General features: G+C 38.6%; 1 protein-coding gene across 4 annotated transcripts; it reads right to left on the reverse strand.

The window, feature by feature from the left end:
• Positions 1–2522: 2522 nt before the first annotated feature.
• Positions 2523–26240, reverse strand: PTTG1IP2 (PTTG1IP family member 2). Of its 4 annotated transcripts, none has more exons than XR_011005652.1 (8): positions 26081–26240; positions 23856–23908; positions 21798–21906; positions 19088–19196; positions 15413–15478; positions 10863–10909; positions 5237–5344; positions 2523–4070 (listed from the first exon to the last, which is right to left on the reverse strand). XR_011005652.1 is itself a non-coding variant. In XM_068211434.1 (7 exons), the coding sequence occupies exons 1-7, from the start codon at positions 26199–26201 to the stop codon at positions 4021–4023; spliced, it is 555 nt and encodes a 184-aa protein (XP_068067535.1). In that variant the 5' UTR covers positions 26202–26238; the 3' UTR covers positions 2523–4020. The 4 variants fall into 4 exon arrangements, 2 of the variants coding, with proteins under 2 accessions (XP_068067535.1, XP_068067525.1); XR_011005648.1 differs by having other exon boundaries at positions 15413–15481; positions 26081–26238; XM_068211434.1 differs by lacking the exon at positions 5237–5344 and having other exon boundaries at positions 26081–26238.
• Positions 26241–26616: the final 376 nt, after the last annotated feature.

The following is a 26616-nucleotide window of genomic DNA, read 5'->3' on the forward strand; positions in this document are numbered from 1 at the left end:
TCACACATGACAAGGCCCAGCCAGGAAGCAAATGCTGAGTTGACAAAACAGGGCTCTGGGCTTGAGAGCCAGTGTACACTTCCACACATTTAAACATATAATCCTCTCACGCCAAGTCTAATGCCTTCATGATGCCACAATAAAGACTAAATGTATTTGCTCAGCCAGATACTGAGTACAAACCATGTGAAGCCATTAAAATATGTAAAGGTTTCCAATGTTGTTTGAAGATATCAGAATCATGACCCTTTCTTTTAAGTTTTGGGTGAAGGAGCTTTTGAAGAAGGATCTCAGAGGATTCTGTCAAGTGCCACCAAGCAGAAACACGACTTTGGGAATACTCTGGAGATATTTATACTTCAGTCCTGAGATGCCACTTTCATACTTTTGACAAGTTTCTTCCTCTCTGCCCTTCAAGTGGCTGTTCTAGCAACCACAGAAAGGAAAAATCAATCAACAGTAAGCTTGGCCCTGCTGCTTTGGAAGGATGAGAGCCTATGTGAGCCTTGAAAAGCTTCCACCCATGTAAGCCCCCCAGTTCATGATTTGAAGCACAGCAAGAAAAGCATCCTAGCTGTTTCTGCCCCACTTCCCTCTGGACTGGCTCAAATCTAGAGAACTGCACGTCCAGCAGCTCAGCTGGGGCATCCTAGGGTTGCAAGCCACTGGCACACAGCCCAGAGCCACTCCTCGTGCACCTGCTCGGCATAACAAGAAACTTTGAAAGGATACATGGTGAAATCTATGTATGGGAGTCTGAACCAAATATACCCCAAGGAAAAATAATTTACCATTTTCCAAAATTACTTTTGTACATCTACTCAATAATCAAATAACAATTAAGAAAGACATGGTACAGACAACTAAGCGGAGTCATCATCAAATCCAAGATTTCTGAAGTGGCAAAAATGTTCCTGCACTATGACAAGTTAAAACAACATGCTTAAATTTTCTAAAATTTTCTTCACTTGTATAAATTACACCCAGCAATATCAGTCTCAAACCTGTCCCACCCGAGTTTTGAGTACTGGAAGCTGTATTCTGTGGAAAGATAAACACAAATTTTAAATTGTTCACTTCCCAGACTGCTCTTCTTTTTGGACAGCAATACCTTCACTACTAAAATTAACAATCAATAACCACGAAAAGTGCAAATAGAGGAAAAGGAATAGATTGTTAATGAAGGGGAAATCAGAAAATCACATGAACAGAGATACAGCTCTCAGGCCTGTTATGCTGCTTCCCTACTTTTATTTTGTTGTTATGTTGCATACCTTCTGTTTCTTTTGTTGAAAAAGTGTGGAGGAGGGGAAGCTCACACCCAAGATGATAAATGCCTTTGTTCATACACCTAAGGGACAAAGATACAATGATAACTCTTTCTACAGCTGTTTTCCCAATTACTTGTGGCTACATTGAAATACAAGGGCAAATAACCCTTCTTGTGCTAAGCCAAAGAAAGAAGGAGTGACATACAGAAAAGCAGAGAAGCTAATTATTATAATGAAATAAGGGTATTTTCCATCCAATTATTTGCTCCAATGAACAAAGAAAAGAAAGGTTAAATAATCCAAAGAGTCCAGGGATTTTGTGAGGATTTTTGCATTTTCTATTAAGCTCTAAAGCTGGTGTCCACAATAGTCTCATTAAATTAACAGTCTTAACTGTGTAAGCAAAAATATACCATATTCGATGTCCAGTTTAACATTTTGTATAAAGTTAAGGTTTAACATAAGATAAATTTGACCACAGTCATTACCTTTTCATGTCCACAACTGCCACTACTATTTTGGTTCTCCAAGTACTTTACCATCTTTGAAATGGTAAGAAAGGTTGCCCCTTCTCCCCTTTTTGATAGAATACACGACAGCCCTTCGTACACTGTAGCAGGTGCTGAAGAAAAATGCTTTTCTATTAAGTCAAGAATGTCACTACTTGGTCATGAGACAGCGGACAGACCTTCATCATTTTTGCAAAAGTTATCTCCAGGGAAAACCATCAACATGTTTCATTTCCACACTATCAACTCACTCTTATCACAGACCATCATTCTTCTAAGACAGGCATTTGAATAATATTTCAGATTTGACAATGGCTGACAGATAAAGAAACATGAAATTAAACACAATGCCTACTAATAAAGTGCTAAATGTAAGTTAAAGAACAAAGGAAAAATCAAAAACAGACTAGTATTTCATTAACACTAATTACAATACATATTCAGAAAGTAGGAAACCTATTTTTATATAAATTCTTGAGAAACTATATGGAGAAACAGTCTGAAGAGGTAAAACCAGTGAAAGAACACTGTACCAAAACCAGTGATAAGTGTTATTTACTAAACCTAAGCAGAGGCAGGTTCTTAGACACTGCACGAAATGATAATTTACATCCTCACCCACAGGCATGAGATAATTCCTGCCACAGACATTTTTTTCCTTCTCCAAAGTCATACTTAGAAACTTTTTTTAAACCAATTTAATTTAAAATAGTACCGAGCAACAGAAATAAACAGAATCATATTCAAGATGTTAAAGAATTTATTTTAGGAATGTGGACAAAAATAACACAAACACCTTCAATACTGTACATTTGTTTAACAGATAATAAACAGCAAGGGAGGTGATTTAAAGTGTACAGAATAAATGGGACCATACAATTAGACTGGGAGTATAGAAGAGCTCTTTGCTTGTCACATCATACTGGTAAGCTACTAAAAGTGCTCAAGGAAACCCTCTATGAAAAGACAGGAAATAAATCACATTATGGAAATACCAAAAGAACAATAAAAGGTTAAAAAAAATACTGCCTTCTTACTGTACTGGCTCTGGCAGGGACTGAGGTAACTTTCTTTATAGCAGCCCTTATGGTGCTGCTTTGCTTTGGATTTGTGGCAAAAAGAGTGCTGGTAACACACCAGTGCTTTGGCTTTTGCTGAGCATTGCTTGCACAGCATAAAGGTTTCATTTTTCCCCCCACTCTGCTTGCTCCAGCAACTAGGCCGGGGGGAGCAAGAATCTGGGAGAGGACACAGTTGGCCAAAACTGACCCAAACTGACCCTATTCCAGGCTCACCAGGAAAACTGGAGGGAGGCTGGGCAGAGGTCTGCCTCTGGGAGGTGGCAATTGCTTTGCAGAATTTCCTCCACCCTCCCTTTCCTTCACTTACTGTGCCTTTATCTCAACCCTTTGCTGTTCCCATTCTCTCCCGCATCCCCCCAAAGGAGGGAGGAAGCAGCTGGGCAGTGCTTAAGCTGCTGGCCAGGGTCAGCCCTGGTAAACTGCAGAACCTGGGCAACTTTACACTATTTTTTTTTTTTCCAACATACTTTAAGTTTGGAGAAGAAAGTGCTCACACAGACTGATGTTTCTTAAATATAGGAACACACAACTATGTTTGTTGGAAGATCAACCTTCCTCCAATTTTGCTAACTGTATTCAAACTACATATTAATATTCCCACAACTGAATTTAATTATTCAAAGACAAATATGCTACTCTCTGTCAACCCTTACACATTACACTCTTGGAAGATGCTTTTCCAGGCAAAACAACCTCCACCCACAAGAATGTGCATGATGTATTCTTTATCAACTATTTCTGCTAGGTAGAGCTATGCTTCCATGTTGCTTTTTGCTTCCATGTTGCTTGCTTTTTGTTATATATTTAGGAACATGAGAACAATTGCTTTAAGTGGCAGTTAAGACTGAATTAAAAATCACACTATTGTGACTATTAACCATCTAAGTCAAGTAATAAAATATAGATTTTCAGAAGAGGAAACATAAACCAACTTCAGCAAACATTTCAACAATAAAAAAACATTTATGGAAAATTACTTCCATACACATAGGAGATAGAAATATGTTATTTCAGAAAGTCTTTAGCTGCTTCTAGTTTTACAACCAGGAAAAAGCACTTTGGAGAGAAAAAAACAGAAGTGAAAGAGCAAAAGGGCTAATGAAAATGAACTGTCTTCCGGGATTCTGGAATTACTGCTCTTGTGGAAGGTGCTCATCTTTATTCATTCTCAAATCTGCTGTAGGGGTTATCAGAATCCTGGAGAAGACCTGTAAGACAAAATGGGACTACAGTTATCATTTTCTTTTTACAGAAAAACTCTGAGTTACTGACTTCACTGCTATTGGTACTGCATGTAACAAATCCAAAAGGCAATTCTTGTAATAGTTGCTCCATCACCCAGACAGTCAAGGATTGTAATAAACTGGAAGTGTTCTTAAGCACTCTTATTTCTCAGACAATAATAATGAATAAGTATTTCATGATTCAGCAGGGAGAGAACATTTCTCTATGAAAAAACATTTCTCATCTGTGAGGTAAACTCCAAAAAATGCACTTTTGAGAGTCAAGTTGACAAAAATCTAAGTATAGAGATGTCTCAAGGAGAACAGATTCCAAGTGGCCAGTTTATAAATGCAAGTGACTATAAGATCATCATCCTTTTAAAATGTAAGATGTTGCTACTTTGACTTAGTTCAACTTCAATTATACCCAACCATCTGTCACATTCAGCCACTTACAGCTTTTCTGCAACAGGACAATAATCTCTAAGAAAAAATGAAGATCACTTCTTATGTGCACTAAAACCTCCAGGGACCAGAACGAGAGCATCACTTAATCCAAGTTACAGTATGTTTCCCTCAGAAAGATTCTTAATGACTTTATACTAGAATACTGTCACAGAAAGCACTGCAAAGCCATCCAATTATGCTGAGTGCCTGGATATGCAGAGCATCCTCTGTATAGGTTAGCTGAGCAATCACTGTTCCACACAGAAATTATTTCAAAGAGACTTTAAACCACACTTTAAACCTGGGGTAGGCAAAAGACTGAAAATAAAGGAGTCCTGTAAGAGTCCAGAGGATAACCTTATGCTGTGAAAGGACAGGACATTATTGCTATCTTTTCTGCCAAGATTTTTATACATCAGTATAAAAATGTCTGACAAGGACTCTTCTGTAGCTCATTTGTCTAGGTGTGGAGACAGAAGACAGTGCAGCCAAGCAACTCCAACTCACAAATGTTCAGATTCACAATAATGAAAAAAAAGTATTTCTAGTCACTGCCAAACCTTGCAAGAACTTATCTCAGTCCTTTTCCCACCATACCTCTTTCCACATGTACCTGCACATAGATATTGAATATTGATATATTTATTGTTTAATCTGGAAGTCAAAACCTAATGGCGCTGTAAGCAGACTACACTATTGCCTACCTTGTGCAGTTGGTGAGCTTCATTTGAACTGCCAGGTTATTTAACATGCCAGTCAAGCAGCACAATTGCTCAGAGCTGATTACTGTATCAGTTACTGCAACTAACTACCTGATAGGGAACAGTATTTGGAATAAAGAATAAATATGAAAACTCCTGTAATATCTCAAATAAACAAGATAAAAAGTAGTCAACTTGTAAAATGTTAATATCAAAACTATCCCTCATATATATGACCCTTACTTGTCCAAGGAGCAAGCCAGTAACAGTTACAAAGCTTCAGCCACGTAACATGACATAGAGTCTATTTACTGGTGTGGTACTTTGTATCAGAGGTACTATCCATTTCTATAATTGTTTTTGAAAATAAATAAAATAAAAATGTAAACAAGTGTTTAATAAGTATATGCTTAGATGATATAATTGTGAAAAATAATCTACAATACTTTCAGATTTTGATTTTTTTATCTTTTTAAACTTCTAGAAAGTGGTTATTTCTCAGATTTTAATATTACGTTTCATGCATTTAAACAAGCAGTTGTGATGTCCACTATGTCTATTCTAGCTGTCAAGTAAACTAATATACAATAAAAAATCCTCTCTTATCCTTGGCCTGCAATTCAACCTTCAGTGCCTTCAGGTAATATTCCTGCATTAATTTAACCCCAACCCAAAGAGAGAAGAAACATTTCTTTTGCTCCCAGATCGTCACCACCCCCATCCTTCCTTCAGACTTGTTAATACTTTGGCAGTTAGGATATATGGCTCCTAATATATTCAGTTACCTGAAACACAACTGAGTAGTCCAATTTAAAAAAAAATGCAGTACTCCTGCATTTCACCTCTTTGAAATAAAACACATTTACACAACATTTACCAAAAATCAGCATCAATACTAGAAATTACCATTATTACAATTACTATTGCTTAAACTCCCTGCACTCATTTAGTTCCATTTACAAATAAATGCACCTACCTTCAAAAAGCTTTCCACAAAGTGGCAAGAGGTGGTACCATATTCCCTGACAAAATGAACGTGGCCTGCAGACTTTTCTCTGTAGAGTCTGACAAGTGCTTATTACATTTTTTTGATATTTCATTCAGGACACGTACTCAACACTTCATAGGTCTGAAAGTAGCACAGTAAAACACTAGATACTGTTCTTTACAGCTTAAACAGCTGAAACCCAATCGAAAAGATTTTCTACATCCAGTAGAGCTTAAACAGCTGAAACCCAATGGAAAAGATTTTCTACATCCAGTAGTGCCAATTTCAAATTAACCAGAGGACTCTGTAAGAATCCTGATAAACCTTTCCTACACCATTCTGAGGAGTGAATATACTTTTCTCTTCTGCTGCCCCAAAACATTCAGCTAAAAGCTATTTTAGAAAACTAATCCTCATATTTCAAGTGAATGTGCCATTTTTACTCTTCACTGGATATGCCATTCCCAGCAGTACTTGCTTTAATTTTACTGAATTATGTTTAGGAATGAACAGATCTAATCACCACCAATCAGGCATTAGTATGCCTAACTTAAAGTACTCTCATCTGTTTCATCACAGAATACTGAAACTAAATAGGCTTTAAGAATGATGGGTCAATCCAGTGTGAATATTATTGGCTCTGACTTCAGAAATTGATCTCCCAGGAGAAAGGGAATCCAAGAGAAATGGCAAGCCCTTCTTCCAAATGAGGATAACCAGGGGTTACAATACCTGATACACTTTGCTTTCAGCCTTGCTATCAAGCCTGCATCCAGTATTTAAATTTCTTTTACCCTCAGCATTTTAAGTACATCATAAGATTACATTAAGCAAGAGAAGTGAGACAGCAGCTCATCACTTGCACCAACTCTTACTGAAGTAGTATCAGGCTCCAATAAGTGGACAAAAACTATATGGAGAGACAGTCAAAAAAAGGAGCCTGACAAAAAACTTCTGTCAGCTGCCCTGCCAGTGCCACTCCGAGGAGCTGGCAGCCCATGCTAATGGGGCAGCAGTCTGGCTCAGCTGAAGCTCTCGTGCTGCCTGAAACCAGACAGCAGCTGTGCCTCGACTGTTTCCTATCTGACATGAGAGCCACTACCCAAGTCGTCATTTACCCTCAGGGGTTCAGGGAAACCAGATGTTTGTATCTTCAGGAGTCTTGTTTGCAGTCAAGTCCATTACATGCCACTGGAACTTGAATATTGGCACACAGGTCACTTAAAAGTTCTAACTACTATTTACCCTCATCTTGAGATTAGTATTTGACCTACTCAGCAGTATCTATGAAACACTCAAAAATTTGAAAGGTATAGTAGTCGAGTATCTTTCATTAGTTTATAGGAAATAAAGCAGCATCTTAGTAAATATGAAATGACAAAGCAATGGTCAAAAGAAATTAATACATCTTTCCAGCATATTCATTTATGGAGCACATTCATTTATTCATTCATTCATTTATATACTAACTATGCATGTTCCCAGTCATTGAGATCTGACTCTCATCATGTATCAATGCTGCCCGAAAACAGAATTAACAAGTGAAATACTTACAAGAGATGGTGTGTAGTTGAAAACAGAAAAACCAACCTAGTTTACTACATGTCTTCACCCCTTACAAAAACCTTTCCTCTTTATTTCTAGCCCCCCATATTAACAACTGTACTCTTAATAAACTAAATAGCTTTCAGTGTTTGGCAATGCAAGGTTCCTCCTGCCTTGCACGCAAAACACCAAGTATCTACCTTGAACAGAAGAAACATTTACTGCCACAAACTACTGAAAAACCAACGTCTTACATAAAATAAACAAAAGAGGATTACATATCATTAAAATAGCTAATCAAAACCTTTGCAGAACTAAAGCAATGAAGTTAGAATCATTTTGCAAAAATTAAATGAAAAAATCCTTCCACTAATACTTGGCAAAATCCTCAAATAAATAAATAATAAAGCAGCTTCTCACAAATGCTATACTGAACACACAATAGAAGCAAATGCAGCAGGAATTAAATTGTAGTTCCTTTGTGTACTACACAAGCTGCAGAGTACTCTGAATTCTACTTTAAATTTTTCCTAAGAGTCAACATATAATTTGTGTAATCATATTGCATTCATGTATGTGAGCAAATGAAAAATACTATCAAATTGTGCAACAAAGAAACAATTGGAAGTGCGTACTCCTGGTTGCTAAAGCCCTCTATTGCTTCCAATGCTCCCAAAGGATTGTGGCTAGAGTGACACCTGCAGTGCATTATAAATGTGTAATTACCATTTAAATGGAGTATGGAAAGATGGGGATGAAATGGGAAAAGGCATTCCCTGAAAGCCAACCAAATACTGAAATTTTGGGCATCATCATCTTTATCTACAGTCAGGTTAACAAAGTCATTGTCATTCTGCCACTCATCCATGCCTACTTAACTGAGAATCCTCTCTGCAGTGTGTAAGAGTGCAAAATAATCTAGTGCCTCCCTAATTATTTGCAGCAATTTTTATTAGATTATGTTTAATATGCTAACATCTGTATTTTCTAGACAGTAAAAAATGTGGATAGAAGATCCAAGTCTCATGGAATTATTCTGACCACCATTTGTCTGTGTATTATCAGAATGCAACCCTTATATTCAACAGCAATTATATTTTTTAATTTCAAAATTTATACATATTTTGTATTTCATTTTTCCTCAGTTACATACATCCTTTAAGGATGTGCTAATTTTGTTATGTGAGAGTTAAATTTTCCTTTAAAACTAAAATTAACCATGAGATTCCAGGCCTCAAATTGATATATCTGATAATATAAATTAATCTTTGTTTAGGCAATACATCAAATCTGTCAATAAACTTTATACAGAAGTTTGCTAATAAAATTTAAGTTTTATAGTCCAGTTGCAATCTTGTGCAGGTAAGCTGAATTGCAAAACCTAAGTGCAGCAAGAAGTGAGTATGCCTGACTTCTCACAAGAAGGAACACTTTCCATTAACACAATGAATGTACGAACTTGTTTGTCATTAATTCATTGATAGTGGAGGCAAAACGACACAAGTTCTCCTATGACTGTGGACAGTATAGCTACGAGCAATACTTGATTTATTGAATTTGATTTCTGTATTCCAAAGGCATTGCATTATACAGTTTTAAATTTCAGGGAACTCAAGTACTTCAACAAGATCCAGCAAAGCACTTCACAAAGGTCTGAAAGTTAAGCACTGAACAGATAACTGTCTTCAGTAAAATGTAGGGCCATGCAGAGACAAGTGAACTGGTTTCACAAGCAGAACATAACTGAATGCAGCTTTCACATCACTGAACTCCAGAGCAGGGCTCTGATACGGGAACTGCAATTCTGCACCCAGGACCTACATCTTGGCTGCATCCAGGACATGCAAAGGTCTATCTGCACTGAGTGCTGCAAGTTACTGTGGGGACACAGCCATTGCCCTAAGCTCTTCACCAGATCTTTCCCAATGATTCAAACTTGCTGAGATTTACTGTGAGGTCTCTTCTAAGGAGAAATAATCACAAAAAGCCTGTATTGTTTTATGTTGTGCTTGGATTTTGTTTGCTTTTTTTTACATCTGGACTACTGTTGTCAATCACTCAAACAACTCTTGAAACCGAATTGTGGTTGAAATATAGGGTTAATTATCCTGTAAAATACCACAGAACAACTTCCCTGACTGATGTTTAACAAAAATTACTTCCAGTTTCTACAACATTCTTTTTTCAGTAGCTCAAGCTTCAGAGTGTAGTTTTCCTCCATTCCTGCAAGGATCAATCTTTTACAAACATCCTCCAGAATTCTCTGCAGACAACTCCCTACAGAGTTTGTCTGCATCACTTCTGCATCAGGCAAAGGGCAGGCTGCAGATTGATGAAGGTATTCCTAGACTCTGCCAATCAGTTTAACAAGAGGATGAAAATTAACAGCTTTGAGTGACTGTTCAGACCCCTAGAAACACCTTCTCTGACATTAGTGCAATTTGCATAATAAAAAATGCAGCAGAGTTTCAGCAGATCTGTCTCTGAATACACAGTACTATTAACCCTATGAACAAATGAAATGAAAAGTGCAAGCATTGACAAACCTATATGAGCCTCCTACACAACACAGCAGGTCCTACAGTCTTGTGATATTCTTCTACAACTGGACCACAGCTCCACTTAAAAACAAAGAAAAAAATTTCATCCCTACATTAGGCTGCATCCTCCACCCTTCCTTTTCAAGCTTGATTTAAAAAGCTTGCTATCTACTAGTCAGTCTCTCCTCCTTCAATAGCCATGACTCCAGTAGCAAAGTTCAAGTAGGTTGATTTATCACATTCAGTAACAAACAAAAAAGACCCCAAACTCAGTCTTCTCTCTTAGGAACAGACAGAATAAACCATTTGTTTCAATCAATATATTTAAGTGCCCATCCCAAGCACACTGTCTTCTTGCCCAGTTGGACAGACAGTGCAGGAAGAGAACAGGAGCATAAATGTGCTGAGATCAGGTGTCAGAAGACAGGCATCAACAGAAAACTGGGCTTGGCTACTTCTGACGCTCATAAAGCAGCTTATTTCTGCTGTGAATTTTAACAATCATTAGGGAAAAGGAATCAACTTAGGCATAGTATCAAAACAAGATGACACATACCATACTTCTTACGTATTTCATCATGCTTCAGTTTTCTTTCATGTTTCCTACAAGAAATAAAGGAATCAGAAAAACAGACTCTTTTGAGCTGTAAGCAAATATAATTACATCCAAAAAGGACATTAGCATTTTTACATTAGTATTAGTAATTACATTACAATTATAAAAAACATCACACTTAGTAGTTATATATATATGTGATCTTTCTATTTATGCTTCATCTCTATTTATCCACACACACTGTACCTGTAAGACTTACCATAAATTCTTACTAATTTATAGTGTGAACATAAGATGTATTACAATAATAAGAAATACTTTTCTATATAAAAGAAATATATCCCCATGTATGCACACATTCACACACTGAGGTGTTCATCTATACATAAGAAAAAGGCACTACACTACACTGGAGCACTCCTTAATGCTTTCTACCAGGGAGCCTAATTGCAAAATTTAGCTTTGCACAGAACTGACTTTGGAATAGTAATTCACTATAATAATTCTAAAAGGATAAAAAGGTGTATTGCTATTTTGTTTAAGATGTACACCAAGTGGAAGTCAAAACTACTGCTTTCTAAAATCCAGTATTGCATCCATGCAGAGAATAAATTAAAATATTGTGCTAAATATAAATTGGCTTTCATGTTTTCTGACCATAAGACCATTTTAAGGCTGTACCTAGTACTGCCAAACTTAAATTATTCACATAAACCAAATGTCTGATGAGTTGGTTTCTCCTTCCCTTTTGCAAAGGTGAAGGGGGGAAAAATGAGAGATGTTTAAACAGAAAAAAATCCGTCTTCTCTCAGATAGTTTTCCTATATTACAAAGGAAGAATCTATTTCGCTTATTTTAAAAAACAAACATAAAAGATCCTACACAACTGCTTCATGAGTATGAGCCAGGATCTATATACCTTGAGGAAAAGACATAGAATTTGGCAAAAAGAAGTTCCTCTAATAAAAATTAAAGGAAAAAAAATTAAAAATACACCTTTTGCTACCCTCTGTCAAAATTTAACCCAGTTAGACAAGTTGTGACTTCTGCTGGATTCCAATTTGCACGTATTCAGCAGAAAGCTGCTAAGCACTTACAGCTTTATTCAGCAAAGATCCCATCTGCCCTATGCATATTCCACCTCCAAACAATTCCTACTGCTAACCAGATCATGTGTGTCCTCAGAAGCAATTATCCTGCTTCCTACAGAGCTGAGGGTTGAAGTGGCCTTTTCCAGCAATTGCACTTCTGGAAAAGCATGTAGATAAAGCACGATGAGAAAAACCAAACAAGACAGACTCAAAACTTTTCACTACTCTTTCCCAGAGATACCCACGTCCCTTACATCCCTCTGCATTATTAAGCTCAGGCAGAATAGTGAACAAAGCAACCTGGCCAAAATGCAGTAACAGAAGCTGGAAAATCAGGGTAATGAAATTCATGTAGAAGAAGAAAGTCAGGATTGAGACACTGAAGAGAACAGAAAAAAGAGGAGACAAATTTACCCACTGAAGGCAACGTGACAACAGGATTTCTACTTTCTGCGGTACATAAGAGGAAGATATTATATGAGGCAACGGATCTCAAGAAGAGAATAGAGAAATTCTGCTTAAAGAAGCCTTCTCCAATATAAAAGCTAATCGTTCTACTGTATAGTTTTCATGTAACCTCAAACCAGGTTTATTACTGGTGGTAGTAATGGCATTTCTTCCTTGTTTTGCATATCCTGTCTGAAGTAATGAAGACTCAATGCTGCAAGTTTCAGCTACTGAAATCTCAGTACTTCAGCAGCCAATGTGAATCAGTTCTGAATTCAGAAAGCGCCTGCTTAAGAAGGGGATGGTGCAAAATCAAGCTGTGTAGGCTTTAAACCTTAGAAAGGCTTTAGGATACTTCCCTAGGCTATTCAAAACAAACCACCAAACACCTAATTAAGATTGAATGGGTAAAACCATTAATATCAGTGAAACATTCAAATTCTGACAGGCAGCCATGACGGCATCACTTCAACCATGACTAAATCCTTGCTCAGTAAATAAGGCTTAGGTACAAGTAAACCCAAAAGAACAGACACAGTTCTGAAGAGGCAGTCCCTGAATCAGACACCCAGAATTACTGTACACCCATATCTCACATGATGATCAGCTCAAGTCACTTCAGTCTTCTGAGCTGGTTCTGTTTCTTAACACTACTGCTATTACTCCATCTTATACATGCTGAAGTCTTGGCTTCTCACGCAAGTTGTCCCCACTGCCATAAGGTGAGGAAGTATTTTTCTCAATACTAACAATTCCCATTATAATCTTCCATACTCGGTTCTTCACAAATAAACTGCCATCCTTTCTTTCCCTGGCCTCTCCCCTTGTTCTCCCTTACTATCAATTTATACTTGGCACTAGATCTTATTGCATAGCATTTGTTTATAAACTTCTAAAATAAATAATAATTTATAGATGATATAAATCTAGCCTATACATATACCATGTATTTGAAGCTGTAAATAATTGAGCGTATAGAAAAAGACTCACTACTCAATGCCATGCTTAAAAAATACTTTTCATATTAGAGATGATGAAGTCAAATAAAGGACTAAAACTATGCAATAAGATACCTGTTTAAAGTCAAAAATTGAACTTCAGACATCCTTCTCTTCATGCCCCTCACTGTAAGTGCAAACTCAAACCATCACCAGTGATTTTCAATGCTCTCACTAAATTGACAGCTACTTTCAGCCCTGTGTAGATAAGCAGAAAGCCAACATAATAACCCTTACTTTTCATTTTAACAGGCATCTTCCAAAGAGACACTGAAGTATCCATAATTAACTGAATTTTAATGCAAACAAGTATCAAACTTAAAAAGCAGACTTTTACAGTATACCTGAAAGACAGAAAATACTAGGTGCTGCAATCATCTTAAATCTTCCACAAAAAATATTGCCATGGAACACTATGGGACTTGGGCCTCCTTGCTTTGTTTTTACCATTCACTAATGGAATCATGAAATAAAGCTCAGACTAGTCCTGAGTTCCATTGCCCACTGATATGAACCATTTATGAGCTGTATTTGAAGTAGCTGTATCCCACAGAAAAAACAAACAGAATGTAAGATGACAGGAAAAAAACAAAACCAGATAGACACAAGGTCAATGCTGTACCTATTTTTCTCCCATATTTATCTGAACATTTATCTGATATTTATCTGAACATCTATTCAGCTCTTTTCATAAACTGTGAAAACTTCACAGTAGAAAGGAAGGACTACACAGTACAAGGCAGTGTTTTCCTCTGCAGGTTGCTTGTTCAAAATGGGCTGTTGAGAATATTAATTTGTTCTACAGCCTGCTAGTAGCAATTCATTCTCCAAAGGTCTTAGAGGAAGCAAGCAGTGGGTAGGGTGAGGTGCTTTAGGTGCTGGAAGTGGCTTACTCCTTGTGTTTTCCCATGACTCCCAGCCACACACACAATTGGTATGCGTGTTCAGAACATGGAAACACCCCAGGGCTGCTGCTAAGCTCTCTCCTGCAATTAAAGCAGTTTCTATTTCCCAGACACACTCCTGAGACAAGCTGGGAAAGAGAAATGCTGCTCTAAATAAGGCTGCGGGAATCATTCTGGCAGAGCAGCCTGCTCCCAGTGATCCTTGTTCCTAAGCTAAATTCAAGAATGGAGCCAATATTAGCTCTAAGTTGCTAATTGCCTGGGTCAACACCACTTGCTCTGTGTGTGCACAGCACACCTTAAACTCCAGAAGCATCAGACTTCCTACAGATTAACTGTACCAAGAATTTAAAGCTGATACACAAATCAGAGTGGAAAGGTTATGGAACACAATCATCCCGTTATGCACACAGTCATAAGTCTTTGCTTTATAACACAGTTAAGTGCCGTCTTAACTGAACAAAGCGGCATAATTAAGGATATACATTTCACCACAAGGCACATGGTTTTGGCATACAAAAAAAATGTTGATATTCCTCACTGGGTCCCTCCTCTTTTGAAAGAAACAAAAACATTATAGGAGAAACATCACGTTCATAGTAGCACTCGGCCTACTGTGCTGTGACTAGTTATAAGTGGATTAACAAATAGAGAATTCCCCTTTTTACTGATCTATTGCAAATATTCAGCATAACTTATCTGAGAAATTGTGTGTGAGCATACTTCCTGAATTCGACACCTATTTTTTACCCTTCCATGCACATTCAAGTCTGACACTTTCAGCTCACAAATTCAGATGTTATGAAAACAAATTTGCATCTGTTCTCTTCTTGGATAATGTTTGTCATTACCTCACAATGATGCACAGAGCACTCATGGTACCTGCCACACTGAGCATCAACTTGTTTGCTCTCTGTTCATTTACAGCAATACAGCTCCTAATCAGGTTCATCAATCTCATAATAAAGCTCTGTTTTGTAAAAACCTGACACTGTCATGCCTAACATCACAATGCCTCTTTGTTTAGTTCTCCATGTATTTCTCAGAAAGGCAGAATACTCCTACATCATCAGGAAGTGTATAGCTATATATCATCTGTCAAGACTTACCTCTGAAGAGACTGTAGCCTTCGTTCCTCTCTCTTCCTAGCTAGCTGCTCCTCTTCTTCCTGTAGTCTGCTAGAAAAATGAGGGAAGGAAAGCATAAGAGGAGGAAAAAACAACTTTATTGCTAAGCAATCACTATTTACTACTTCATAGCCATGTAAAATTTCACAGCTGAGTAAGTATAATTTACAAGTTTGTATAATATCCTTTCACATTTTATAATACTCAAATGCTCTACTCATTGCAGTAATATGCCCTTCAGCCTCCACAGAACTATTTACAGCTTCTTAGGAAGAGGATGCACTGTTCCAGAAGCAGGATTCCTAACTGCCCTTTTGCCCATGTGTCACACCCCATTTAAGAGTCACTGTTCTGCATGTGCACAGTTAAGTCCATTGCTGTCCTTTGGAAGATTGATGGTTCATAAGCCTTTGATACCAGATCAATTTATCTTTCCAACAACCATTACTATCCAATCTCAAGCTGCCCCCAGGAAATGAGTCTGTTCTGGAATGAGCAAGGATTTACCTGAGCATCAGCTGTGTGATTCTGGGAAATGCTGGACCTATACAGTACATCTGAGCAGTGTATGTGCAGATATGCTCTACTGAATTCTCTGCTGCACTTTAGCTTTGTGTCCTGCCTTGGAGAAAGCTCAGTTTCACTTAACTATTAGACAGACTGTGTAAGACTTATAGGACTCTAAAGCAAATGTCAAATATTCTTTCTGTTAGTTCTTCCCTGACAGAATTTATGATGATTCTTCAGGATTAGTAAATGGACAACTGCCATGCTTGCCCAGGTGCTAATCATATTCCAAAAATGAATACAGTTCTAAAGATGTCTGAGATGAATATTTACAATATTAATACACCTGAGCAGCATTACCACTCATCTGCAGCCACCAACATCTAAGTTAAGCAAGAGTGACATCCAGTGGTTAATTACAGTATGCCAAATGCTTTAATACAGAAAATTCAGACACATTCAGCTCTGGAAATATGAACTCAATTCCTTCATGTGCTCAAACAGTCCATATATCTCTCTCAACATTTTAATTATTTCAATACAAGCCAGTACTTAAGAATCCATGTAATGTTTCAGAAACAAATTTCTTAGTTCCAGCTTTTTCCACCTAAAGAATTAGAAAAATATTAGGGGAGTGTGGCAAGCACATTTCTCTCTCTCTCAGGATTTTTATAAAGGTGCACAGAGAGAAGTGAAAGAGAAAACAATTTCTATTTCTACTCTCTCTGTGCACCTTTATAAAAATCCTGAGAGAGAGAGAAATGTGCTTGCCACAGGGGAGCAGGAAACAAACACAACAAGGTCACTTTTATTTGAAACCACTGTTAGACCCTTTCAGAAAACCAATCAATTATCCACATTAGCATGTCCAGCTTGACTAGAAGCTCCCATTCTTGGGTACCCTTCTGTAAAACTGCTTTACTGGAGACCCCATGTCTTATAACTATGCAATAATCTTCACAATTGGTGTTGCAAGATATGAAAGCATCAAATAAATAAAATGTTGGTGTATGATTCAGAAAATAAATTTCTTCCCTGTAATGAAACCGCATTAAGTATTTTCTGATTTCTGGATACTTGGAATTGTTCTTCGAAATTCAGAAAGTTTGAGATTATACAAATAAAAAACATGGTTGATAAAGGAAGTTCACAAGAATCTATTTAGTAGAGTTTCATGAATAATAGCTGTTCATAAAACTGTCACAAGTACAAGGAACCAGACTCTAAGAAGTCCAAAAACACAGGATAAAAATAAAAACTATGCACCAATATTCCTAGAATTCCTGTGGTAGGATAGACACGGATGAGCCAACTACATTACTGATATGGGGTTAATGCATTTAAGTATTCTCTGTATTCAAGGAAAAGGTAAATTCAGGCTTCTCAAACACTTCAACACCACAGCTTAAGAATTCCCTAAAGAAACACTGATACTTCTGCAAAACAAGGTTACACCTCAGAGCTCAGATGATACATTTAAAAAAGAACCAGTTAAACAGATCTAGCATTACATTTCCACAACCTTTCCTTCCTCCTATTCACAAAAAAAAAAAAAAAAAATTTCTTTTGTAGAAAATGAGTCCCCAAAAAGAAGGAAGACAAGAGCAAAAGAATTCCTGCTGAGAACCAGAGGGCTTAAAGCCAATAATGTACCAGGCTTCAGTGTAATAACATATTCTGACTCCTCCTGAAATAAACTGGACCCCAGATTGACAAGACCTTTAAATCCTCTAAGGGTCACAAGATTAAGCTTGACACCTTTGGAGCCTTGGCATAAGATGACTCTCAACTAACCCTCTATTTTTAGAATTAGATGTTACAGTACTGATTGACAACTTAGATACTAAAACTGAAGTCCAGCACAAATATATCTTTTCACAGGATTCAAGCTTTATTTGCTGACATGTCAGCTACAGGGGCCTACTCAGTTGTTCTGCAGAAGATGCTGGCAGATCTTATGTAAGATCTAAACCTGTTCTTTACATTTTCAGGGCTTATCAGCACAGGGCTAAAGAGTATTCGTTTTTGCACTAGGGCAGATTTGGGATACCAGCTTATCAACAGAACAGATACATACTTCTTTCTCAGGAAAGAAAGAAAGGAATGACATGTTATTTACAATTATTTTCACATTTCTTTAAAGCCACAGATGTACCGTATTTCTCTGGCTTTAAGGTCAGCACTAAACAATGTACAGTTACATAAGTTCTTTTAAAAAACCCAAAACCAAACCTCAAACAGGAACAATGAGTCAAAGGTATTTAAATAAGTATAGAAATCATTTCAGACCAAGAAATAAGGTCCCCGTTTTATTTGTAGAGAAAGTATTGAAAGACAAAAAGAACAGAGCTAGCTGAAATGACACTGTCCAGAAAGCTTTAAAACGTGAGTGATAAAGGGAAGCATGTTGCGCTGTCCCACTTGACACTGCAGTACTGACATACCTATTTTAGCTACTCATCAACTACTTCCCTCCTTTTAAGAATATTAGCTACTCAGAGAAGCCAGTTAAAAAAAAATTTACAAGTTCTCCATGATGTCAAGAACATTTAACTTTTGCAGTACTACTTTCCTTGAAAATAGGTAAATTATTCTTGGTATCTCAGAGCAAAGAAGCATTATCTTACACGTAGAATATCTTTTTGAATTGGCAAAGACAGTTAATCCCTTATATACTGACTGCTGACAGATCCTAGAGCAACTCTGAAAGATTTGTTACTCAGTTGCTTTCTACTCACCTGGTCCCTTTTTGCTGTACCATGAGCTTGCCTTGAAAGAAATTTTTTACACCATTATCAGAAGAAGGAAGGATTTACTTGGTCATTGAAAGATTTCATGTCCAATGTTAATAAGAAAGTCTAAAACATAGAAGTTTAAAGCAACAGCTTGCCTGAAGTCAGACAAATCAGTGCTGCTGTTACCACTGATGGAAGAACAATTCCATCAGTGGCATTCCTGCATTATTTCCAGCATCATACTACTTGTCACTAAATACCTCTTATCTTCTTGTCTTCCTCAAACAAATAAATCAAAGTGACCAAAACTGCTTCCAAATGAAAATATTCTTAGAATACTGAAGAGTAAAAATTGTAGGTAGATAGGGAAGACCAGGACCCAGTGTTAGTAAAGAAAACAAATACACGTGTTTACCTCCTGGAACGCCTTCTGCAGTAACAGCAGTAACAGCAACAGACTGTTAGGGACACCAGAATGAGTCCAGCTACCACAGCCATAGCAATAATTAAAGCCTCAAAGTTTACTGAAAAACATGAATATATTCAACTTGTTAGACTCCATCAGTAACATTCATCTTTCTGATAACTCTTCCCTTCCTTCCCTGACGTTTTTTCATCCCTATATGCAAAACATGATTCTGTTCTACTACCCCAGATAAAATGCAGTATACCACATTCAAACTTTGCTATTAAGCATAATCTGCATTGAACAGACATGAAGTAAAACCACATTTCTCATTCTGATATTTCCCTACAAGTTACAAATAAATATATTCATCCAGTAAACCAAATTTTTTTAAAAAATTGTTTTAAACAAAATTTAATTTTTTCAAAAGTATACTATTTAATTGAAGCAAAAAAGGGTTTTTTTGGACCTATTGAAGTGCAGGGAAAGACTATCAGTTTTGAAGCTACATTCCTGGCAACAGTACCTATTGCATCTGCCTACTATTCATGAAAACACCCAACACAATCAGGCTACTTTGTATTACACAGTTCTTCAGTCTGGTTAATAATCTGCCAACACATGCAATTCATATAAAATTGTAACTGGAAGCCAGTCTTTTTTTTTTGACTGGGAAAGCTGCACTAGTCACCTTCATTTTCAGCAACAGTGAAAAACATCTCTTAATTTTATTTGCTCAAAGAAAAACACCATCACCACCACCTTCACAAGTTAATTAATTTTCCTGCTGTGTTTGTAGGGGACAGTCTTGATAAAACCACTGCATGTTGCTGCCTGTAATTTTTAAAAAACCTATTAAGGAAATGCATATTTGAGGGTATTTTTGTTGTTTTGGTTTAGGTTTTCTTTTCTACTTTTACATTTTTTTCTGAGAATGTGCTCCATTATGAAGTTTTCATTCTGTGTTTAAGCTACAGTCATTCTAGAAGCACAAATGGCACACAAGATAGAAGCCACTTCCACAGCAGCAGTAAACTGTCAAAGCCACCGTTAGTATCAGTAGAAAAGCATGTGTTTCTCTACTCAGTGTGCTTGAGAGTGTTAACTTACTTCATAGCAGCTCATTTGATGCTGTGTTTTGGATTTCTGGCTCAAAAATGCTGGTAACACACAAATGTTTTGGCTGTTGCTGAACAGGCTTGAACAGCACCAAAACATTTTCCCACCTCCCCCCTGCCCCCTTCCCTCTCTTCTCCCCAGTGAGTAGGGCTGGACACAGGCAAGAGAGTGAGAGGGTCAGGAGGGGATGCTGAGAGAACACTTGACCCAAACCAGCCACCAGGTAATGTCGTGGTCAGCGAAAATATCTGAGGTAAAGGACAGGTAAGTGGAGAGCAGTACTGGCTTCCAAGGGGAAAGCCAATTCCAATGGGAATTAATTGTTTGGGGACTGGCTGAGCATCAGTCTGCCTAGGAGGGGTGGTAAAAAAAATTGCGTTTTTTCCTCCCTCTCTTTTTCCTTCCCTTTTTAAACTGTCTTTACCTCAATCAAGAACATTTTCTGCTCTTGTTCCTTTTTCTTCCTCCATCCCACTGGGGCCATGGGAGAGAGGGAGGAAGCAAGCAGCTGTGTGAGTACTCAGCTACTGGCAGGAGTCAACCCTCCACACTTTCAGAAAAAAGTCTGCTAAACATTTCATAGTAAGAGCCTTTACTACAACACTGCAAGCCCATTTTTCTTAAAAGTGAGTTTTATCACTGAAATTATATTCTTATCACACCCTAAAAAACTCCAACAAAAGTCTATGCACAAATGCCTGTTGTCAGAAACCAAAGCATGAAGCCCTTCTCTATGAACATAGAATTGATAAAGTTCACCTGTAGTTTTTCATCTAGTCACTCTGCAGCAGTCATTAAGTGGTAGTGTTCAGAAACTCGCATGTTCCACTTTAACAGCAATCATCTACTTCTGCTACCCTAATTTAGACTACTGCAAAATCTCTCTGCTAAGCATGGTAACTTTTTTTAGTCAACATAGTCACTGATAGTTCACCCCCACTTGTTTTTGTCCTTTAGCCTCCTGGTGTCCATGCACAAACGCACAGAAAGCTTTGCTCTGCTGGACTGAAGCTGTACTCTTGCTTCACACAAAAAGCTTTCCAATGTCTTAGGTGTCCTCTGTTCCAGTCCAGTCTGAATCTAGATCTGTACACGCATTACTACAAAAACAGCTCCAAATATTTTACCCTGATGGCAGCGCATGCTCAGTCATGTATTTTGTAGTAAAATACACACAGCAAATGGAAACTGAAGAACAATTACACCTTGCATGATTACAACCTACAGTGGCAGAATGCATGTTCCTTTTAAACCTTAGCTACATTGCCTTTGGTACCCACCAATTACACTGTTATTTCAGTTGTTTAAGCAAAAACAGCATTAAAGAATTTCTGTGTGACTCTATCCCTGTGGTATTGGTTCACTGCTGCCACTGGAATATAACAGAACTGTGGATCTAGACTAATCATCCAACACTTTGAGAAACGTTAAAGAAAGTAAAAATGTTTTAAAGCCATTGCATCACCATACCTACACTGACTGGGGCTATGGCTCCAAATCATAACCACTGCCACCTCACCCAAATAAATTATCAGGAACAAGCTTACTTTAATCATACTCATAAATAATTCTCTACAGCAAAAGTAAAATTAGTACCTACTCCAGCAAACTCCCCATCGAGCATTTGAGAGAGAACACAATGAAGATGGTGGAAAAATACTTCTTACAGGGTAATCAATGCATGTGTTGTTGGTGTAACACCAAAGGCACTGTGCAAAAGAAACAAGAAAAAACCCAAATTATTAATCTTAAAAAACAGTTAACAATTTAGTGCACCACTCCAAAGACAGATTTCTTACGTGAATGTAATACTGGAGAAATGGAAGTGCTTTGTCTTCTAAAGCCTACAGAAGTCCTCGTGCAATTTCTCAGTAAAATCTAAACTGAATGGTGAATAAGAACATTTTGTACTTACAAGTAACACTAGCCTGAAAATATCTGAGAACATATTGAGGTACCCTGCATACCTGAGGGTAAAATGGCTTTGGGTCTAAAATTACTGGAATTAATAAATACGAAATACAAAATCACACTGCCGACTACTCAGAATTTTAAAACACCTCGTATCTTTAAGGAATAAAAATACACCTATAATCTTATTTCAGCCTTGAATTTGATTATGCTATGAATTTGACTATGCTTTCTCTATCAAGAACATCTCTATCATACATCCTCAATTACACAAAGCCTGTTATCTTGCTCTCAATGGATTACAAAACGTTACATATAAAGGAAACCATTTGCAGCAGATGCTGCTTTCTTGAAAACTGTGGATACAAGAAGAATATATTACTATTTAGTAGTTGGTAGACTGTACAATTTAAACATACCCATAAGGACACATCAACAAAAAAAAAAACTAAGAAAAGAGAATTCACTTTGCAAAAACTGTGTCCTTTTAATTACAGATTCTAGATGAGAATATGTTTTGGTTCAAATATTTAATAAGAATAAACAGCTCAAAAATAACAACTAATGGGGGGCATAATAAAAGTCACTGTTAAACTCTGAATATAATGTTGATCCTGTTTTGAGTAGGAAGCTGGTTTAGGTGGCTCATGAGGTCTCCTCTAACCCAAATGACTGTACACTGCTGGTGACAACTGGGAGCCCAGAAAGGCCAGCTGTATCTCTCTGATGGAGACTCCTGCATCTGGCTACTGAAAACATGTCTAATCCAAAAGGCAAGACCTGACACAGCTACTGGCTGGAGCAGGGGCTGAAGTACAAGAAAATATTTCAATTTACTCATTCTCAGTTACAAAAGAATCTGACAGTACACAATCGTCAATACAATTCAATTAATATTTTTCCCTTCAAGCCAAAATATGCATAAGACAAGCAGGTAAGTTCAGATATTTCTCAATCTTCCCAGGTGAAAAGGTCTTCAGTAATGGAAACTTACATGCAACTTTAAAACTCCTGAAATGTTTGTTTTCAGTGACATCTTAATTTCGAATGTTAAATAATCTCTCACTTCTGCTCTGCACAGACTAATGCCTTTTGCATGCTTATCACAATCCTTATTACAGAGCTAACGAAGCAAAGAACAGAGAAACAAATTCTAACATTTAAATGTCTGCCTTATTGCAATCTCATTGGAAATACACTTTGCTACCAACAGTGGCTTAGCCTGGCAGTCCTCAGCACACAGAGTCGGCAGAGGGACTGGCACACTCTGCCTCAGTTACAGGCACTTCTTGGAGCATCTTTAGAGAAAGGCACTTCCAGTTTATTTGCATAATTTCCCATTTTTCCTAGCACAACACAAGAAAAGCAAGTCATCTTAACTGCCTAAGACTGAATTTATTAGATGGACATTTAACAAAGTGCTAGCAGAAAATGAGGATGAGTCTGAGGCAGCAACAATATCATCTTGCTCAGCTGAGCTAAAAAAGCCCTGAGCACACACTGGCACTGGAAACCTGGATTCGGTCTGTCCTCTCCAGACAAAGCACAGAAACACCCTGAGTAACCAACCCATGGAGCAATCCTGGCAAAGTGAAAGCACACTGGGGTCACGTGCGACAGATGGGAAGCAACACACCAGCTGATTCTATCACTTAAATAAGTAACAAAGAGGCAAAGAAAGCCTAACAATTAGATTTCATATTAAGTGGAAGTTCTTATCAATCAAAAAAGATGTTAAAAATCTTACCGAAACATTTGTTAGACATTCTTCACAGGACTTCTGGGAAAATGCTGAACATGCTAAAAAAACAAACAAAACCAAAATACAGAGATTATATACTTATTTTTATTCCATAAGGCATTTATCATAACATTTAACCTTTTTTTTTCCTAATCCTAGATACAAGCAACAATTTTGACTGAAGTAATGAAATGTCAGTAATTCCATTCCAGGAGAATTGCAGCAAACAGAGATAAAAAACATTTAAGTTTAACCTCAGATATAGGGGACCAACTCAAGCCTACCTTTATCTCTTCTGCTTTCTCTAAGGACAACACAGAAGGTGTAACCCAAAAGTCTCCCAGTATCTCTGCTGAAATTCTAGAACTTACACACTTCAATTTAGGGAACACTCCAAATTACGCAGCTTTGGAACCTTTGCAAGAGCTGACCCTTGCTTAGGATTTATCCCCTTCCATAGGTATTAACTTTTTTTCTGGAAGAAAAGAGTTTTTAGAAGATAAAGCTCTTCAATTAATACGATTTTAAATAACAATAAAAAACACTTCCAAACATAGGACACAAAGTTAATATACAAGAGTTCAATAAGAATTTTAACAGAAGCTTGACAAGTCAAGCAATGCATTTTCTCTGAATTTAAAAAAATACACACTTACTGGTGATCACATTTACTCTTTTTAGAAGAACCCAATGTTTATCATCTTAAGAGCAGTCTTTTTTTATCCATAACTCTGACATAATTTGTTGGCCACAGGACCACATAAATGCCATAGTCTTGACCTAGATGAACTATTTGAAAGATGAGGGGGAATCTCCTTTCCTAGTCTGAGCCTGGATTTTTATTCTAGTAATTGTTGCTCCTACGATAGTTTTTTATACCAGTTAATGAAACAAGGTTGTTCTTATTTCACTGTATCACAAATACAAGGGGAAAAGATCTCCAAATTGAGCATTAGTCACAACAAGTTGTCAATTTGAGGTAGAGTTACTAGCATGTGAGACAACTATATATTTCAATGTTTTCTTTTCATAATTAACTATTACATATTTCTGGTACTAATTCTTAACATTAAATGCATTTTATGTATCAGTATATTTATCTTTAATTTATATATGCACATAGAAAACCCCCTTACCAGTTCATCTGGTAACAATTAAATTGTGACAGGTACCAATTAACAGCCTGAGTGTAAGGCCCATATACCAGTTCATAAAAAAACCAACATGAGAAGCAGGTTCAGAAACTATTATCAGTTTATACTCAAAAATTTTCAAATGGGAGTTTTCAACATGGAGTACCACCACGCTTATTAAAAAGAAAAATTTCATTAGTTTTCCAACTATGAAGATAGTTGGAAAACTAAAGAAAATCTCTCTCCAATGTGAGATTTTAAACACCCAAACAATCAAGCTTTCTGAGTATGAATTAGTAAGGCTAATTTGCTTTAAGTTAGTTGTCTCATAAAGCTGGAGACTCCCTTTTCAAGGAGAAACCCTTCCCTAAAGGAAATTAAACACCTCTAGTTAGGATCTAGACACACGTGTCAAAATGCACTTGAGATACCCAAATTTGATGCCAGCCAACCTGAGGTGCACCTTTGTGGTCACATCTGTTGGTGGCAACTAAATCTGAGGCGGAGCTCCACCAGCTGCCTGCCAAAAGCAGCGAAGAGATAAATGATTCCCACAGAACAGGAAGGGACGAGCACCTCCGTCAGCTTCTCCCGAGCCACATTCCTCACCATCACCCAGGGTTGAACAAACCCTGGCGACTGTGTTTTCTAGGATAACCCTGCTTCAGCAAGGGAGGCTGGACCAGGAGACCACTGCGGTCCCTTCCAATCTGCCCCATCCTGCGATTCTGTGACCGCTGCCGCCAAGGTCGGGACTCCCCCACGGCCCCGCAGGCGGGCAAGCCCCAGCGCCACCAGCCCGTCCTTCGGCCGGGAGCGGGCTGTTCCCTCCTGGCCCCCGGGACCAGCCCGCCCCGCGCCGGGGACAGCACCACGGCAAGCCCCGAGCTCTCCGGAGCCCTCCTGATGGCGCTCCGGGCGCCGCTGAGCCTTGCAGGCCTCGGGGCGGGGGCGAGCCCGAGCCCGAGCCCGTGTCCGCCGCCGCGCCCCTCTGCCCGGCGCGGGGCCGAGCGCGGGCCCCGGCCAGGCCCGCCCGGGAAGGCCGCGGGACGGACGGGAAGCAAAGGGAGCGACGCCGCGCTGCCCGCCCCTCCTCACCCTGCGCCGGCGGAACCGTGCCGCGGATCTGCTCCAGCCCCGCCACGGCGCGGCCCCACAGCAGCGCCAGGCCCCGCAGCCACAGCGGCCACCACAGCGGCCACCGCCGCGCCGCCTCCATGGCCGGGACGGCAGCGGCCAGAACCCTGCCCGCTTGGGCCCCGGCCCCGCGCAGACGCCGCCAGCCCCGGGGGCGGAGCGGGCTCGGGGCGGAGTGCGGCCCTGCGGGAGCGGGCGGGGCAGGCGCCCGGCCTCGCCTTCCTCGCTCTAGGGGCGTGGAGTGAGAGGCTGGGCTGGGGCTGTCACTGGAGGCGGAGATCTGATACACACGGGGCTTTTTCCTCTCCGTTCTTCGTTTGATGTGACGCCCTTTTGCTGTGAGGGCAAGGAGATGGCGAGGATCCTGTGCCCTGCCTCCTGCTTCCTGGTTTCGCTCCTTAGTGAGGATGCCCAGCAGGCTGCCAGAACCAACGGAGACAACAAAGGCATCCCCAAGCCAGGGCTGGGCAGAGAAATTAATAAAGAGATGGAGTCAA

This window comes from Anomalospiza imberbis, chromosome 1 (genome assembly GCF_031753505.1).
Source record: "Anomalospiza imberbis isolate Cuckoo-Finch-1a 21T00152 chromosome 1, ASM3175350v1, whole genome shotgun sequence".
Taxonomy (NCBI): Eukaryota; Metazoa; Chordata; class Aves; order Passeriformes; family Viduidae; genus Anomalospiza; species Anomalospiza imberbis.